The 17,503-nt window shown below is 37.5% G+C and overlaps 1 protein-coding gene across 3 annotated transcripts; it reads left to right on the top strand.

The window, feature by feature from the left end:
* Window positions 1-6: 6 nt before the first annotated feature.
* SEC61A2 (SEC61 translocon subunit alpha 2) lies at window positions 7-17,057 on the top strand. Of its 3 annotated transcripts, none has more exons than XR_006165259.1 (12): window positions 7-95; window positions 1,293-1,360; window positions 5,222-5,287; window positions 7,088-7,166; window positions 11,142-11,273; window positions 11,418-11,527; window positions 12,134-12,287; window positions 13,197-13,357; window positions 14,430-14,627; window positions 14,847-15,038; window positions 15,179-15,422; window positions 15,527-15,933. XR_006165259.1 is itself a non-coding variant. In XM_042791889.1 (12 exons), exons 1-12 carry the CDS (start codon window positions 89-91, stop codon window positions 16,132-16,134), a joined length of 1,431 nt encoding a protein of 476 aa, XP_042647823.1. In that variant the 5' UTR covers window positions 7-88; the 3' UTR covers window positions 16,135-17,057. The 3 variants fall into 3 exon arrangements, 2 of the variants coding, with proteins under 2 accessions (XP_042647823.1, XP_042647824.1); XM_042791889.1 differs by lacking the exon at window positions 15,527-15,933 and adding an exon at window positions 15,948-17,057 and having other exon boundaries at window positions 15,179-15,255; XM_042791890.1 differs by having other exon boundaries at window positions 15,179-15,255; window positions 15,527-15,932.
* The last annotated feature ends 446 nt before the right edge of the window (window positions 17,058-17,503 follow it).

Here is a 17,503-nt window from a genome sequence, read left to right as displayed (position 1 = left end):
GGGAGGGGGCGGTGCTACGTGAGGGCGCCGGGCGGCTGTGAGGGGCGCGGCGCCGGCAGCGGCGGAGGCAGGCGGGTGGCCCGCCGCCATGGGCAGTGAGTACGGGCGGCCGGGGCTGGAGCGGCGGCATGGCGGGAGCGGGGAGCTCCCCGGGCAGCGGGGTCGCTGCCCGTGTGAGGGCGGGACGCCGCTGCTCGCCGCCACCGTGAGCTGAGGTGCCCGAACCGGGGGGGTGCGGCGGCAGTGGGGCACCCTCCAACCGAGCAGGGTTCCCTGCAGCCGGGCGGAGGGCGTGAGGCGAGTCACCCCTTGGCACCGCTTTGTGCCGGGGGTTTTTTCTTTTCCTCCCCCCCCCTACCCTTCCCTCCATATTTTAGTAATTTAACGCGGGAGATGTGCCGCCTTCTGCGGAGCAAGGTTGGACCTTCTGAGCAGGCTGAGGGCTTGAAGTAAATAAAGGAGAAATATGTCAAAGTAAACATGACATTTCGACCAAAATTTGACTTAACTTTCAGTGTAATAGATGCGTTTTCTTTGAGGAGGTACTGATTGTTTTCTGTGGCTCTCTGAATACGTTGGGGCTGAGAATAATGTTCAAATTTTGGAGGACAAATTGCCCACCAAACACACGTGCTTTGATTTTTTTTTTTTTTTAATTTTTCTGTTTTTCCAGGAAAACAGCTCAAACTGTTGAGCTTTTCTTTGTTTTTAAAGGAGAAAACATGGAGAGATATATCAAAAGTTAAAATAAAATCCCTGAAGTTCTGATCAGAATAAGTGTTGCAGTGATTTAAATTAACATTTCTAAATATGTTTTAGAGTTAGAATTATTTTTCTCAGTTAAATACTTACTTAGAACACAAGATGTTATCCCTACATGGATACTTTTTGATGTTGATATGTGTTGCTTCTGTGTTTAACTAGCACAGACTGATACTAGGTCACTTATTTTTAGATGGAGTACAATTTAGTTCACTTATGGTGATACATACAGTGTTGGTTCTCATCTAAAATTATTCCAGCTGTGGAAAAAAAGAGTGGGCCAAATCTGATTAGAACAAGTATTGTCTTTAACACTTTTGCCCTGTTTTCAGCTGCTTTAAGAAGAGGGCATTAGTTTCCAGACATTGAATTAGAATGTGTGGTGATGAAATAATTCACTTACAAAGTATTACTTGCACTTTATTTCCCCTATAGAAGTTAAATAAAGTTGTACGAAGCTTTATAAATTCATAAAGGTTCATTAACTTTTTTTTTTTTCTCTTTTGTGTGTGTGTGTTTTTCTGGAACAGTAAAATTTTTAGAAGTTATTAAGCCGTTCTGTGCAGTGTTACCTGAAATCCAGAAACCGGAAAGAAAAGTGAGTGCCAAATTATTTTCTTTGGTTTATAGGCTAAAAGATAAGAGAATATTCTGATATTTAAGTCCATGCTCCAATATAAATACAGACAGTGGGCCCTAAAGTAGGGTGTATCCTATGAAGGAGAGGGAGCCTGTGTTAAGGTAAAATATTACCATGACAGTGAATTCTTAACAGCCTTCTGATAAGTTGTCCACTTGGTAATTATGATAACTAATTTTTGTTAAAAAGTCCCGTCTCTACACTAAGTTTATTTAGTTTTAGCTCTGTATAGTTGGATCTATTTGTATATAGTAGAACAGAGTTTTCAAGGTTTTTTTCCCCTGTGGATACCACCGTTGGCTTTGAGCACTGGTCACAGCTCTGGGCTTTGAGCTGGCTTGTATGTTACTTTGAAAAGGCTTGTGCTGTAATTCAGGAACCACAAATTCAGTTCTTCCTTCTCCACTCCCATAGCCATGATTCAGCTTGAAGAGGGAAAGTGATCTGTGATATAGTTCAGATAATTTCTCCCTGTTCTCCTACTGGATGTGACACTTTTTGTTTTGAAATCAGTGAATTGGATAAATTTACATCTGATCTCTCTATTCCCCTAGCCGTAGAAGCTCCTCCCATTCATTGGCACATTTTCTAGATTAAAATTAGTTTATTTCTGCAGATCAGGAAGAGGCCTGCCTTGTCAAAAAAAAAAAAAAGCACCATTGTTTTTTACTTCCAAAACTCAAGTAACCACATATCACCTAGGTGACAAAGGTTCTAATTAGAGTAATAAATTTACCTAATACTCATTGTCATGACTGTCATGAAAATTCCTTAAGAGCTAAATGTTGATTTTTAGGTTCTTAAAAGGAAATACATAGCTAGGAACATGACACTATCCAAGAGAATCCTCTTTTGTTGATGAGAGATTACTGAAGGTTAAGATTGAATGCAGAGACGTTTGTGCCAGAAACCATAGATAAGCCTGCTGGATTGGATGGAGAAGATACAGTAAAAACTGCTGATTATTCCCCTCTGGGATTGACTTTTAAAAAAATAGGGAACTCCATCTGTCTTTCCTTGTTGCTTTCCTGCATCTTTCCTTCTTGGGACAGGTTTACAAACAAATTATTTAGGTCAGAAAAAGGCATCTTCAGGGCGGGAATCTCCAGAGCCAGACCCTGTGCTAAGGTCTAGATGTTCCAGGTGTGGGTGGAAGGTATCCCCCTTCATTTCTGCAGCTGTGAAGCCTTAGTGCATTCTTCTGGTGTTGATTTATGGCATATCTGTGATTAGTTGGTTACATCCATCTCATTTTTGTCTAGTGCAGTGGAAGAAGCAGCTAAGACAAATCTACTAATACTGATGTTTCTGTAAAGCTCATCGACAGTTGTGATTTTTCTCTTGTTTTTTTTCCTCCTCCCTTTCTATTTGCCAGAGAGGAAGAGGGGCTTAATCTGTCCATGTCCTCCTCCAGCAGGTGAAGGATGCCTAGAGGGGTGCTGAGATTCCCGTTCTCTCTATTTGGGTCACTTTGTCTTTATTACTATCTAGGTCGCTGTCTAGGCAATGACTGTCAGTTGCTAGCTTTGTACAAATATGAAGTGAACATATAATTGGGAACATCTTTCCTAGACTGAAGAGCCCTTTGACCATTTTCAGTTATGTTCCTTGCTTGTGTGTAGTTTATCAAGTGACGTAGGTCATTCTATATAACTGTAATTCTTTGTTATTTACTGTTTTCTTGCAAGCTGTCACTGGCAGACATCATTAGTAATGGTCTTAGCAGATTGGTTAAGGCTGGTACAAGAAATGAAGATAACAAAATAGAGAAAGAAATCTGTTTTCTCTAAACTTGTTTAAGTGAAGATGAAATTTTGATTCAGTTGGGTTTTCAGTGAATCATTTTGCTATTACTGTTGATGAGGGAAGTGGTATTTCTCTGTCATTAGGGAGTGTTGCTTTTGTGTTTTGGCCAACTTGATTAACAGAAGCAATCTCTACTTTTGTAGTTAGTAGTATCAGTTAATATTTCCATCATATGCACAGATTTTTCTAAGTAGAACACACTGTTCAGAACACCAAGAGGATGATGCTTATGTCCCTTCATTTTCACAGGTTTTAAGCAAAATGTCAAAGAAATAAAATGTCCAATTGAATCTGATCAGATGATGAAATGTGCTGTCCCTGTGCTTGTTATCGTTAGTGGCTGGAATATTTTGGTAGCAATTTGTATTTTCCTGTTGCTGACATACGGACTTGGATGACTCCTTTTTCTTTTTTGTCTTTTTGAGTCATAGAAACTGTTTTCCTTGTGAATAACTGTGATTTGGGTGATGCAGAGTTTTTCTAATGTTCATATTCACTGTGGTTACAGAAAGAGCCAGAGCAGTTGTAAAGCTTGATGGATGCCTCAAAAACGAAGGTTAACGGTTGGGCTGCAGAGATAATTTGGTTAAGCATTTTTCTTTTTAAAAGTCTATACTTAAAATCTGAATTCTGGAATTCAAACAGCACCTGGTAAAGTGGGTCAGCACTACATAAAGTCTAACACAAGATACTGTTTGGATTTATTTGCTGCTGTCACTATTTTTCTTTTTTTTTGTCTTTGTACTGTAAGTATTTTTAGCATCTGTTCTCTGAGAAAGAGTGGGGCAGTATCAATAAATAAATTACTGGGATTACTTCTAAGTAAGTGCATGTTTTCACTTATAAAGGTACAGACTACTTCTGGGTTTTCTTTTGCTTGAGAAGCTGTGCTGCTGCATCGGTTTGTAGTTTTTTGTTTGTGGGTGTTCAGTACTTATCAAATCAGCCACCAATCCTTGTTACCTCTCTACAGGCAGATTCAGTGACTGGAGGCAGAAAGCTAGTATTTCTGTTGTATCTGTCTTACATGTTAGTTCATGTTGTGTTTTAGTAGCTGCTGTACTTTTGCCTACAGTGAACACACTTTTCCTGATGTTTATGGTCCATGGAGGAGAGGTGGGAACTTGAATATAATGCTGCATGTTATCTCTTACTAGTCTCTTCAAATGCGTTTCTTTCAATCTCATGCTTTGACTAATCATCTGGTTCAAGATTAAATGTTGTGATTCTTCTCTTGCACCTTGAACTAGTTACAGTTGCCTCAAATGCTCTGACCCTGAGATTCTCTTCAATTTGTTAGTGACTAATGATCATTGATCTGACATTCTTTTTAAAGTAATGTATAATCTGCATCGATAAAAATATTTTGGAAGGGAAAAAAAAAGTCTTTAAAAATTATTTTCTGGTCTGTGTCCATGAGCGTAATGGTGAATTTAAGCTTCAGCTAACATGCTATGAATAATTTAATTCTAAATATTTTGGATTGCTATCCAGAACTCACGGTTCTTCTGGTCTTTATCACTTGTATTCACAGCAGTTTAATTTATTTGAAAACTTTACAGTGCTTTTGTTTAATAAGTTCCAGCCTTACAAAACAGTGCCTCCAATCTGTTGAAGCCTAGAGCACTAATCACTGAAGATAAATTGTTGAGGCTTTTTTGCGTTAATCTTTCATGATTGTTCTGGTATGCTCATGTTTTTAGCCATACTGTTGCTCTTCTGTAAATACCCATTGTGTTAGAATACTATATATAAAAACATTCTACTGACTGAATGTCAGCTATGCTGTCTGCCAGGTCTCATGTAAGCTTTCTTTAACTACACAGAAGTCCATGACCGTCTCTCTCTAAAATCTGAAGTCATATTAAAACTATGTTCTAATGAGAAATGATGCCTTCTGGTTCAATATCTTCTCATTAAATTCTGAATAATATAGCATTTAGTACTAATGTGAGAGTACAGTGAAAATTGTACATACAATGAACACATTAATCTCTACAATCTATTCTGTAGATCCAGTTCAGAGAGAAGGTACTATGGACGGCTATCACGCTCTTCATTTTCTTAGTATGCTGCCAGGTAGGTATTGATGCTTTCTCCATTCAGAAAATCTGTGATCTCTACATTTAAAATATAATGCAAAAAGTGTGAGAAGTTCTTGTTTCATGTTGACCTACCAGTTTCAGTTACGTGGTTTTGTGCTTAAGTATTTAAAGTTCAGTTAAAGCAACTTGGTTCTCTGAAGCAGTCTTTATTACTGATTGTATATGTTTTCAGAACCTAATACTTCCTATTTAGTCTAAAATACATAATGTTTTTTCTTGTTATGTGAAGGGTCCTATCCAATGATGATACTGGCTGCAGGGTAAACAGCTGAGCAAATGATTCATCGAGTAGTATAAACAAACTGAGCAATTTTATGTGTTCTTTACCCTCTGTTCATAACTAAATTTAAATTTTAGCAGTGACAAGTTTGAAAGTGAAGTAGAAGTGACTGTTTTTACCTGATTCCTCTTGAACAAGCTGATTCATTGTAAAGGTTGCAGGAAAATTATTTTCTGAGGTGTTTATGCTGACATTTAGAACTAGTTTTTCATGAACATACTGGCAAAGATGTTAGCTAAAACCTCTTTAAAATACAGGTGGTTGTGAACAGATAGTTGTTTTGTTTTTTTTTTTTTTTTTAAGACTACTTAGGTATTGCAGAAAATGAGAATCCATTTATTACTTGATATTGTTTTAGAACTTGTAGACCTCTTAGAAGATTTAAAATTAACCATACATCTTCAGAATCAAGCTTTTTATGTTATATTTATTAACTTACCCATCCAGACTTTGGAGCAGTAGTTGAATAATTTTTGTTTACAACTCTGAAGAACTGTTGAAAGGCTAAAACCCAGCTGTTGTACTTACCTTTTTTTTTGGAAGGACGAGGTAGGAATGATACTAGAACAAGGGGAACGTGTGGTTCATCCATGTTTCCTAGCTGCTGGATATAGGCCTAATTAAGGTTTTGAATCTATACAAAAGATTATAGTAATTGAATAAGAAAATCAGATTGTGCAGACTGCAGTTTTCAGGAATTAATCTATAAGATTTCCTGGATTCCCAGTCTACTGTTTTTGTGATTAAGAAGAGTTTTAAAGAGCTAAAAATCCCTCAGTATTGGCAATGGAAGGTTTTGTATAAACTTGGCTAACTATGACAGTTCCATATGGGATATTTTAAAACATATTCCCAGCTGTAGAATTTGAATATTTAAACTTGATGGAGGAAGATATTTCCATAGTAGTTTATGCCATGTCTTTTAATTTGTACTGAAAATAAATTCTGTTTAGGACCATTTTAAAAAAAAAATAGAAACCTGCTTTCCTCTGTCTTCTCAAAGGTATTTTGCTTCAGGTTTTTTTTTTTTTAACTCAAAATTGATGCAAAAATTTTGGTGAAATAAATAATGAAATATCATCTAGTATTTTTTCCCTGTTCTATTACTGACTTGTGGTGGCTAACCTATTTATTTTATGCTTTTTCTGTTCTTATGGGGGGGTTGTAGTAGTCTGGAACCACATATGTCAGGCATTTACATCTTCAACTTCAGTCATCTAGTTTATGTACACTGACTCTTCTTTCTAGGGGTTTCTGCTTTTTCCTGTAAAAGGGTCTTAGTTTATACAGTTCATGAGTCATACCCCAGTTGAAGGATTAAAATAGATGGTGCCAGTATCTCTGTTATTGTATGCTCTGGTTTAATTAAAAAAAAAAAAAGTTGGAATAAATTCTATTAAACAGTGTAACAGCTGAATTGTTACACGTGAAGCTTTTTGGATTAATGCAAGCTTTCTTTGTATACCTGCTTAATACCACGGTGCACTTTGACAGATACCTTTGTTTGGAATCATGTCATCAGATTCTGCGGATCCGTTCTATTGGATGCGAGTCATTCTTGCATCAAACAGAGGTTAGTATAGTAATTTCCTTTCACTCTGTTTTGTAGTGGTATAAACAGACCAGGAGAAAAATGGCTGGCTGTTAAATTTCATACCACCCAAATGTCATCTTGAAACATTTTGTAAAGTTCTTAACACAGATGTAATTAAAATTGACTGATATTTGAGGGTTATTTCATTTTAGGAATGGGGTTTCCTTTGATGTGCAGATGAGATTAATCTTGATTCTTAAGTTTTGGGATGATTCTGTTTCAAATTGTAGAGCAGTCTCTGATTAATATATGAGACAGAGAATCTTCTGCCCTCCTAGTTGCGAACAGCACTAATGTGTAATGTGAGAGTGTTGACTAGAAAATACCTTGTGTGCAAGTCAGTTACGCCTCATAATGTTTTGGCAGTGTTATGAGTGAGTAATTTTACAGGTGGGAAAGCTAAGGGCAGAGATGATTAGGCTTATAGTTTATCAAAGCCAAACTAATTTATTTTAGAACAGACAAGTAGATCCCAACCAAATGTGTAAGAAGATTTCAATGCTAGAAGTCTAAAACTTAAGATGTGTGAGCTGGCATGCATGAATCTAAATGAGGACACTGACCTCATCTGCATCTTGGAAAATTGGCTGCAAGTAAGAAAATCAGTGGAACCCTTTAATGTGAAGGTACAAATCACTTCGGAATGGCAGATTTTGTCACACCAGTGAAGATAATAAATTAAGGTAAATAAGGTACCTGTTTCAAACTCTCCCGCTGAATTTGCATATAAAATTCTGTGTCTCACTAGCAGCATATGATCCTAAATATGCTTTCCACTACTGTTGTGGTTTAAACCTGGCTGGGGCGGGTGAGCGAGCAGCCAACCACCACGCAGCTGCTCGCTCACCCTCCCCGCAACCTGGGAGATGGGGGAGAGAATTGGAGGGGTAAAGGTAAGGAGGCTCGTAGGTTGAGATAAAGACAATTGAATATTTTAAATGAAATAAAATTAAAATAATAATGATTTTAATAATAGTCTATACAAACAAGTGATGCGCAGTGCAATTGCTCACCACCCACCGACTGATGCCCAGCCTGTTCCCAGCTAGCAATCCCAGAGGAAGGAGAATCCTGAAACTGCAATCCCAGGGGAGAGAAAGGGGCCAGCTTCCTGGCCAACCTTCATCTATATACTGAGCCTGCCATCATATGGTGTGGAATATTCCATTGGCCAGTTGGGGTCTGGTGCTCTGGCTTCCAGCTTCTTGTACACCCAAACACTGGCAGGACATGGGAAGTTGAAAAGTCCTTGATTTCTTAGCAACAACTAAAAACATCGATGTATTATCAACATGCTTCTCATACCAAATCCCTTACTGAATTCAAAGCACAGCACTATTCTGGCTACTAAGAAGGACAATTAACTCTATCCCAGCCAAAACCAGGGCAGCTACTCAGTCAGAATGGTACCAGAGGCCAAGACAAGACTAGAGAGACTGTGAAGGCAATAAAAAGCAGGAGTGGGAAAGTTAATTTTCACTTACATCCACTGACTGGATGTCATCAGAGGATGTGAGGTAAAGATGAAACATTTTGACATCCTAATTTTCTTGCTGTTGGAGAAGCAGAGATTTTTGAGAGAGAGGACATATTTAACACGGTACTGAACAGTGTGCAGACTCTAGGATGCAAGTATGAAAGAACCACATTATTACAATGACTTTAGTGCTTTCACACTTCCAGTAGCAAGGAAAGCACTGAAAAAAATAATTTTTTTTTTTTTTTAAAAAAAGCTTAAAAATTTTAAAAATGCAATAATGATTAACATTTAAAAAGAAATAGAACTGAAATGGGGACTCTGGCAGTTAGGCAGAAAAGAAGACTCCAGACAATAGGGGAGGTGCTCAAAACCCCTTCGTTAAATTCAGATTACTTATTAAAGGCTCTTTAGGAAGTTAAGCTGTTGCAGGGTAAAAGGGAAGACCTAGTAGCTTAAAAACTGGTTGTAAAGATCAGAAGAAATGTCTGTACAAATCTGTAAGGTGCCACAAATTGAATATTGCATGCAGTTTTAATCTACCATGCTACGTGGGATATAGTGGAACTAGAAAAATACTCAGGAAAAGGCACCAGGGAAAATTTAAGGTAGATAGCAATATATAGAAAGATCTTAAAAATAAGGATTCTTTGCCATGAAACGTGCATATCCCAAATGTCTTTTAAGTCTTCATCTCTGGGAAAAAAGTGGATAGGGAATGGATAGTCACTTTTTCCTTATACTGTAAGAGGGAAGGGGCAGCCAATGGTATTATTAAGCAGCACGTGTAACTCCAAGTTTCTGAATAAATTACTGGCAAGAGTTGCCAGAAGTAGTTTCTGATAAATGACTGTTATATAGGAAAAAGGAAATCCAGAATGATACTTCCCCCAAAGAAGGGGCCCCTTTCGGAGACAGGGTGTGAGGATAGATTAGCTTCTAGGCTGATCAGCTATGGATATACTGTTACCACTAATTTTCATCTTCCATATGACTTTACAGACCATGCTTCGCTGTCGCTGGTTCTTGTTGAGACTTTACAAGCCCACAGTGGCTAAACAGGTTTTTTTATTAATTTTCATGGTATTTTTATGATGGAACACCACTGTACTAGATATGAGAGCAGTGACAGTTCCACTTAAATGTACAGAATTAAAAAGAATTGTAAACTGATTCTCTTTTAAATCTCCCTGGTGGATATTGTGACTTAACAGCAGAAGAAATGTGCATTATTTAAGTCCCTTGAGTGACCATGTAAAAGATGGTGATGAAGTAATTTGATGTGGCTTAACTGAATACTAAACTTATAAAATGTGTCCTTACCCAAACTTCTTTTCTTTAAGGTCCCAGCTTGGGAAATATAGAAACTTCTGGTACTTCCAGTTTCCTAATTTTCATCCAAATTTTCAACATTTTGTTTTTTTAAGCTTTCATCATCTTCAGACAGGAGAAAATTTTCTGGTATTAGCTGAAGGACAAATTAAATTTCAGAAAGCAATATCTCTATTATGCCGTTGCTCAAAAAAAATTATGTGGAAGAATGTTTCTGTATTGAAATGGGAGAATATATTGGACAGGCAAGAGGCAGGCTGTTTTCTTGAGTTTAATTGCTTTGTGTACATCCAGTTGTTCTCCCATACTGCATTATACTGTAACTCAATCAGGTGTCAGTACTCGATCAAGACCTTGCTGAGAATATTTCTCAATTAAGAGTATCGGGTGGTAGTTCTGGTTTTGCAGGTGCTTGATTCTGAGGATACAAGCAAAGTGAGTGATGCCTCGCTTTTTATTACACCAGATTAAGTGACCGGGAGAGAAAACCAGGCAGGTTTTCTGGCAGATACACCCATTTGGTGCAGCAGTGGTGTTTTATGAAGTTACATCACCCTGTTTGAGTTGTATACAATTGGAAGTTGGTACTTCGGTGACATTGGCAGAGTAGACCATCTTAATGTGTTTGTTTTGTTAAGAACTAGATTAATCCTGAACTTCTGTGCTCTTAACTAGAGCCAGTGATTCAGAGGGTTGTATTATCAGCCATTGTGGATCTGCACCATCTTTATTGTCATCTTCAAAATTAAATTTTTTGAAAATGTGATGTTGAAGCACTGAGAAAATAAACAACCAGGGGCAAGATGCTTTCCAGCGAAATGTTCCTTGATATAATATGCCAAAATGCTGAGCTTCAGTGTGCATTGACTTTTCATGTTAGCATGGTTTCACAAAAATGTTTGAAGTGAAAAGCTCCATAGGTTTTTCAAGCAGCCTTTAAAATTACAGATTTGAACACAGCAGCCTTCTTTTGGGTGGAGATAACGGCCTTTGTTTTGATCATACCTGCACTGGAATATATATGTTTAAAGGGTTATAGAAAATGTTCCTTATAGGCCAGAAACCTTTGAACAGACCTGGTATCTTTATGTATAATTCTTTGTGAGATGCTCAAATGGCAATTACTTATTTTTCTTCCTGTTTAGGTACTTTGATGGAATTAGGTATCTCACCCATTGTGACATCTGGTTTGATCATGCAGTTGCTAGCTGGGGCGAAGATCATTGAAGTTGGTGATACTCCAAAAGACAGAGCCTTGTTCAATGGAGCTCAGAAATGTAAGCACTGTTCCAATTAAAAATTAATAAGCACATCTTTATTCTTGGGAAAGCAGCCTGCCTAAGAGATATTAGATGTGAGATTTCTTTGGTAGGTGATTTCAGCAGATTTTTTTAAAGGATTTGCTTTCTCTCTTGTTTTAGTATTTGGGATGATTATTACCATTGGGCAAGCCATTGTGTATGTTATGACTGGAATGTATGGAGATCCTGCTGAAATGGGTGCTGGAATTTGTCTTCTTATTATAATTCAGGTTTGTAATGAGCTATTTTGTGTGTAACAGACCGGTTAGATACAGTATAGCTGGAAGGAAGAATCCTATGTCTGGTTGCCTTTTATTCATTTATTTTTAATGCTATAAAGCATTATCTTTGTCTAAATATAAGATATTCTAAATATTCCATAAAGGAGGAGAAAGTTGGGATAGTTAATATAAAAGATGTTTTGGATAGGAGTGGCTGTCTAATTCGAAATACGGGATTTGGCAGACTTTGAAAGCAGTAGGTGCTGCTCAGTACCATGGAGGACTTCTCACTAAATGGCACAGATGCAGCTTTGAGATGTTATCCTGTACAGCAAAACAGAAAAAATATACAAAGTTAAATACTTTTTTGAAAAAAGTGATTACTGAGTAATCTGTTTGCTAGCGTCAGTGTGGAAAAGTCACAGAGATTATTGCCAGGTGGGATGCGCAGGTGTCTGTCTGTATGTGAGAGGGCAGAAAGACTGCATGAATGATAGGTGACAAATTTAATGCTCACTCTCCAGCATGATGAAAATACTGAAGCAGGGAATTAATACGCAAGTCTTGACTTGATTTATTCTTGCTTCTGCTCAGTTTTGTTTCTTTTTCCCACAGCTCTTTGTTGCTGGTTTGATTGTGTTGCTGTTAGATGAGTTGCTACAGAAAGGTTATGGCTTGGGGTCTGGTATTTCCCTGTTTATTGCTACCAATATCTGTGAAACCATTGTTTGGAAGGCTTTTAGTCCCACTACCATCAACACTGGCAGAGGTACGTGTGCAATTACAATTCCTAATAATGTGTTTCAGTGGATGTGTGCTATATATAAACTATCAGATGTTTATCAGGTGGATATTAAAAAAATGTTTTAATGTGTAATGATTAACTTTGGAAGTCAATTGTCTAACATTGAAGATGAAAATGTTGTCTGATTTACGTGAAGATTAATAACATACAAGTTTGCTATTGCTGATTTGAATTGCAGTAGTTGAAATGGGACTTGAAGCCCCTTGACTGAAGATTTTTGGATCTCCAAACAGAAACAATCTGGTTTTTAGCATCATTTAGTTGATGGAAACAGAGAAGATAAGAAGTTCTGTATGTTCAGAGGAATTTTTTATGATCCAGCTGTATTATAGGATACTTTTAGAGTTGGTGCCTGCAAATTACTTAAGGCAGTTCAGTTCTTCAGGAACTACCGTATCTTCCTTCCTCAGCTAGTCTTTGATGTCTGGTTGTCCTGAGCTCTGGAAATACCAAGTTACGATATACCCTAGCCTGTTTGCATCAAGAAGCTAACTAATTTAATGCATACATTTGAAATCCTGAGACATGTTTTTAGTGGGCTTTCATTTTCACCTGATTCTTAGTAGTTCTGCCTATTGCATTTTATTACTGCTTTTCTGAAGCTGTTTTTCTCCTTGTTTATTATTTATTCCTTTCAATCATCCCTCTGCCCCCAGAGAAGAAAGAAAAAGAGTATTCTTTCATGTGTGACTTGGTTTTCTTTTTTTTTTTTTTTTGTTGGTTTGGTTTGGTTTTTTTTTATTTAAAACCAGGAATAATGCTTGGGTAAATTTGATTTTTATATGTGTCAAAAATTCCAAAAGATAGATACAATTTTTTAAAATGTTTTTATTTTACAGATTAAAATCTATTTTACTTTTTTACTTTGTGCAGGAACAGAGTTTGAGGGTGCTGTGATTGCATTATTTCATCTGCTGGCTACACGAACTGACAAAGTCCGGGCTTTGCGGGAGGCTTTTTACCGACAGAATTTGCCCAATCTCATGAATCTGATTGCTACAGTATTTGTATTTGCTGTAGTTATATATTTTCAGGTAAAATGAGAAATTTCTCATAGTAGCTCTTCAGCTGCATAGGTAGAAGTGCGTGGACCTTAGACGCTGCAGTCACTGGGAAAAAAATGCAGAAGTTAAACTAGACTAACTGAAGTATCTTAGCTTTGAGTAAGAAACTCTTTTTATTTCAATAATGTTATTTCAGTAACATACCTCTGTGACAGTACAGCTGTTAAATTTTATGGCCAGATGTATTTGTACTCAGTGATGTAATCTCGCATTCCGTTAAATGCCGTACACGTTATGAGAGTATTTTTACTAAAAATGGATTCTTGAACTGCAGTGGTTGTATCACACAAATAATGTTTCATATTCATAGTTATCTTAAAAGAATATCTCTGTACAGAGCTAAAGATCCTTGTTTCTTTGGGGTGTGCATGAGACAGATTTGTTCTAGAAAACAGCTGTGTGATTAATGCATAGCTAACTTTTTTCCCTAATTTTCTTGAAATACTTGGCTAGTATTTCCTTTTAAATCTAAGTATTTACTAAAATGGACACTAAAGGAGATCCATATGGTGATTTTTTTTTTCTTGTGTGATTGTTTTTCTGTGTGTATGGCTAAAACTTTTTTGTTGTTTTTTTTTTGTTGTTGTTTTTTAAGCTGTTGAGTCAGTGCTAGCAAAAAAATGAATTCTCTGATTTTCAAATCCATGTCACTTTTCTTGGGGCTCCTCAGATAGGAGCCTGCCCCACAAAGCAGAGGGCTGGGCATACTACACAAAAATCTGCTGTTTAATGGCTTTTAACTTAACTAGCCAGTTAAGGCTTTTATCAAACCCTATTCTATAAAGTTTTAGAGGAATATCATTTAGCAGATGAGAGGTAATGCTTATGTAAAAAGAATGTAATACAACCAAGCAGGAACACTTATAAATCTTTAAAATTTGTAATCCAGGCTGCAGCAGAAAACCTTTGGGTTTTAGTGTCTCAGACCTTGTGCTCCTTGGTTACCTAGCAAGAACTCTACGATCAGGATTAGCTTTTAAGCATCCTCGGAACACCTTCTGACTTGGAAATTAACTCAGTGCATTTGTGTTCTTTCCCATAGGGATTTCGTGTTGATTTACCTATCAAGTCTGCACGATACCGTGGACAGTACAGTAGCTATCCTATCAAGCTCTTTTATACCTCCAACATTCCCATCATTCTGCAGTCTGCCTTAGTTTCAAACCTCTATGTTATTTCCCAGATGTTGTCTGTTCGTTTTAGTGGCAACTTTTTGGTGAACTTATTAGGACAGTGGGCAGTAAGTATTTTACCACCTTTTTAACGGCATAAAATTACTTGTATATATTACTTAATTGTGAAGCTTTAGTATTTAACCAGGAGAAAACTGGAATACTTTTTAATATTTGTGCACGAAAGCTGTTTTAAACGCTGAAAAGGAATTCCTTTCTAAGTACAGGATAGGAATGTGAGAGATCTGTGAGAAATTACTAATTACCTTTTTCTCCCCCTCTCCTAGGATGTCAGTGGCGGTGGCCCTGCTCGCTCTTACCCTGTTGGTGGCCTGTGCTACTACTTGTCCCCTCCAGAATCCATGGGTGCAATATTTGAGGATCCTGTCCATGTAATAGTTTATATAATATTTATGTTGGGATCCTGCGCGTTCTTCTCAAAGACTTGGATTGAGGTGTCTGGCTCATCAGCAAAAGATGTAGGTGTTCTGATAAATGTGCCTTAATGTTTTCAAACACTGCCTCTAATTTAGAACTGACTAGCTACTAACCCATCGGTTGTTACTGTCAGGTGACTCTGAAACACCCTAGCACTTCCATAAAATTGTGGTTTTTGCAGGTTGCCAAGCAACTGAAAGAACAGCAAATGGTGATGAGAGGCCACAGGGATACTTCAATGGTTCACGAGCTTAACAGGTAAGGAAATGCCGACTTCCAGCTGGATGGCTAAGAGTGCTGGGGAGGTGGCAGCTAGAGCAGATATTCTTGGAACAATTTGAGACCTGCTTCCACTGCAAACGGCAAGATTCCTCCCCTTCAGCTGTCGCCTTTCCTAGTAACGCAGAAGATGTTTATAGCAGTAGGTAAGAGATTAACTTGTAGTGTCTCTTGTTTAAGCGGCATAATGAGGGAATTTGGGTTGAATCTCTTCTGTGTTTGTAAAAGGAAGATACCTTGATTTTTACAGGTGTTTAATTTACCATTACTGAACTAAGATGACACTACAAAAGCGGTATTTTATGCAGTATGCAAAGCCTGCAGATCTATACTGAAAGGTAGATTCATCCCTACGTATTTAAGTTGAAGCAGTTATTCTTGGTCCTGTGGAGGTCACATAGCATGCGTATACATAAAATTACTGTATTTTTAATTGAAAAGCTTTGCCAGTGTTCAGTTACTCACACAGCTTTCCTAGTAGTAAATATTTATTTCAGTTTCTACTTTGTGCAAGTATGGAAGATAGTAAGCTAATGGCAGAGTTGCATTTGCAACGCTACGTTTGTTGCTCAATATTCTAGTTGGTTACTGTAGTAATAGATGTATTGTTAGAATTGTCAGATGAAAATTCAGGATTATGAATACTTTTTTTTTTTTTTTCATTGGTACAGGTATATCCCTACAGCAGCTGCATTTGGTGGTTTGTGCATTGGTGCCCTTTCAGTATTGGCTGACTTTCTAGGAGCCATTGGGTCTGGCACTGGTATTCTGCTTGCAGTCACTATTATTTATCAGTATTTTGAAATATTTGTAAAAGAACAGGCTGAAGTTGGAGGAGTAGGTGCATTATTTTTCTAGATGTCCAAATATTTCATGGTTTGTGTGAAAGGGAAAGTATTTTGACAACATGTGTCATTTAGTCCAATAATGCTATTTTCTTTTTACTTATTTTAAAGTGCTACGTGTCCCATTACTGTAATGGGCATTGAGCAATGCCTGTGTGCAGCATTAGTACCAGCTGCCTTAAGAATAAAGTTTACATTATCTTGATTAAGTATTATCTAGTGTTGCCTGTAATGCTGGAAACCAATTCATCTACCTTGCTGTTCAAACACTACTGTGAGATGGTAAAATGTATCAGTTTGAAACCGGTAAACACTTTTGCCCACAGCATTAAACTGTTAAATTTATTTCCATATCCTTAATAGGAAAAAAAATAAAATCTGAGTTCAGATTGCCACGTGCCAGTATTCTTGACAAAACTTATTTGTAGCTTGTATTCTACATTAATTTTTTTATACTTTTTTAACTTGCATTTCCCCATCATTGAACTCAGCACTCCTTATTCCTTTGTGGTGTCTCCACCCAGACACCCTTCTCTTAGCTCTAAGGGTGGACAAGCAAATGTTTTACCGGAGACTGATACTCATCTCACCTGTGAACTGGTTCTGTGGTGGATTTGCTGCATCGTGGGGCTGGGGGCATTTCAGTTTCTTGCCCGGGGCCTCCCGTGCGACAGTGTGGTAGCTGCTGTCATGCTAGCAAGTCAGCCCTGTAGTTTCGTTTAAACATGTACCTGTGAAAACTGTGCCACTGAAACTTCATGTCCACTTTGCTTTTGTGAGTCTAAAGAACCAGGCCTGGTCCCTAAAGCAGTGTTCATAGAAGGGAAGGGGGGGGGGGGGAACGAGTTGTTCCTGCTGAAAATTTATTTATGTTGTCGCGCTTCACAGCGGCAATGTAACAACTGTAAATGTTAGACAATAAACTTATTTAATTAAGCTCTCTCCTGTGTCTTCTCTGTGCAAGATGTAATTCATATGCAGTTTTTGATAATTTCTAACATGCTTTGTTAGTGAGGTAGGTCTGGAAGGCTCCCTTTTTTCTCTTCATCCTTTCTAGAATGTAATTCTGATCAGTTTTTAGCAGCCTTAATTAAAAAACAAATCTCGAGATTCCCCCCTTAAAATCACTGAGCTTTTCTGCTCAGCTGTAATCAGTTCCTTTTTCCTTTTGATCTCTTCTGTCTTTTCTCATGCTTCACTTGAAAGTGATTTTGTGTTGTTTATGAAAGAAAATGTTAAACAAACTTTCTGCTTTATTTCTAAGCTAGGAGAGTCTTCCTAATTATGCATGCTCATCCAGATTTATTTCAGAGGCAAAACTTTGATATTACTTATTTGCTTATGACAACTCTTAGAACCTAACCTTTCAGCAGTGGTGGCGG

The sequence above is a fragment of the Tyto alba genome, unplaced genomic scaffold (assembly GCF_018691265.1).
Source record: "Tyto alba isolate M040663 unplaced genomic scaffold, T.alba_DEE_v4.0 Super-Scaffold_2, whole genome shotgun sequence".
Taxonomy (NCBI): Eukaryota; Metazoa; Chordata; class Aves; order Strigiformes; family Tytonidae; genus Tyto; species Tyto alba.
The sequence above is the reverse complement of the archived record's forward strand: the minus strand, read 5'-3'. Positions and strand labels throughout refer to the sequence as shown.

What these genes read in the sequence shown, in the direction of transcription:
- SEC61A2 (XM_042791889.1), top strand. An exon ending in GTCTTCTTATTATAATTCAG is followed by an intron (nt 11,528 to 12,133) that starts GTTTGTAATGAG and finishes TTTTTCCCACAG; the next exon opens with CTCTTTGTTGCTGGTTTGAT. An exon ending in TACCATCAACACTGGCAGAG is followed by an intron (nt 12,288 to 13,196) that starts GTACGTGTGCAA and finishes TACTTTGTGCAG; the next exon opens with GAACAGAGTTTGAGGGTGCT.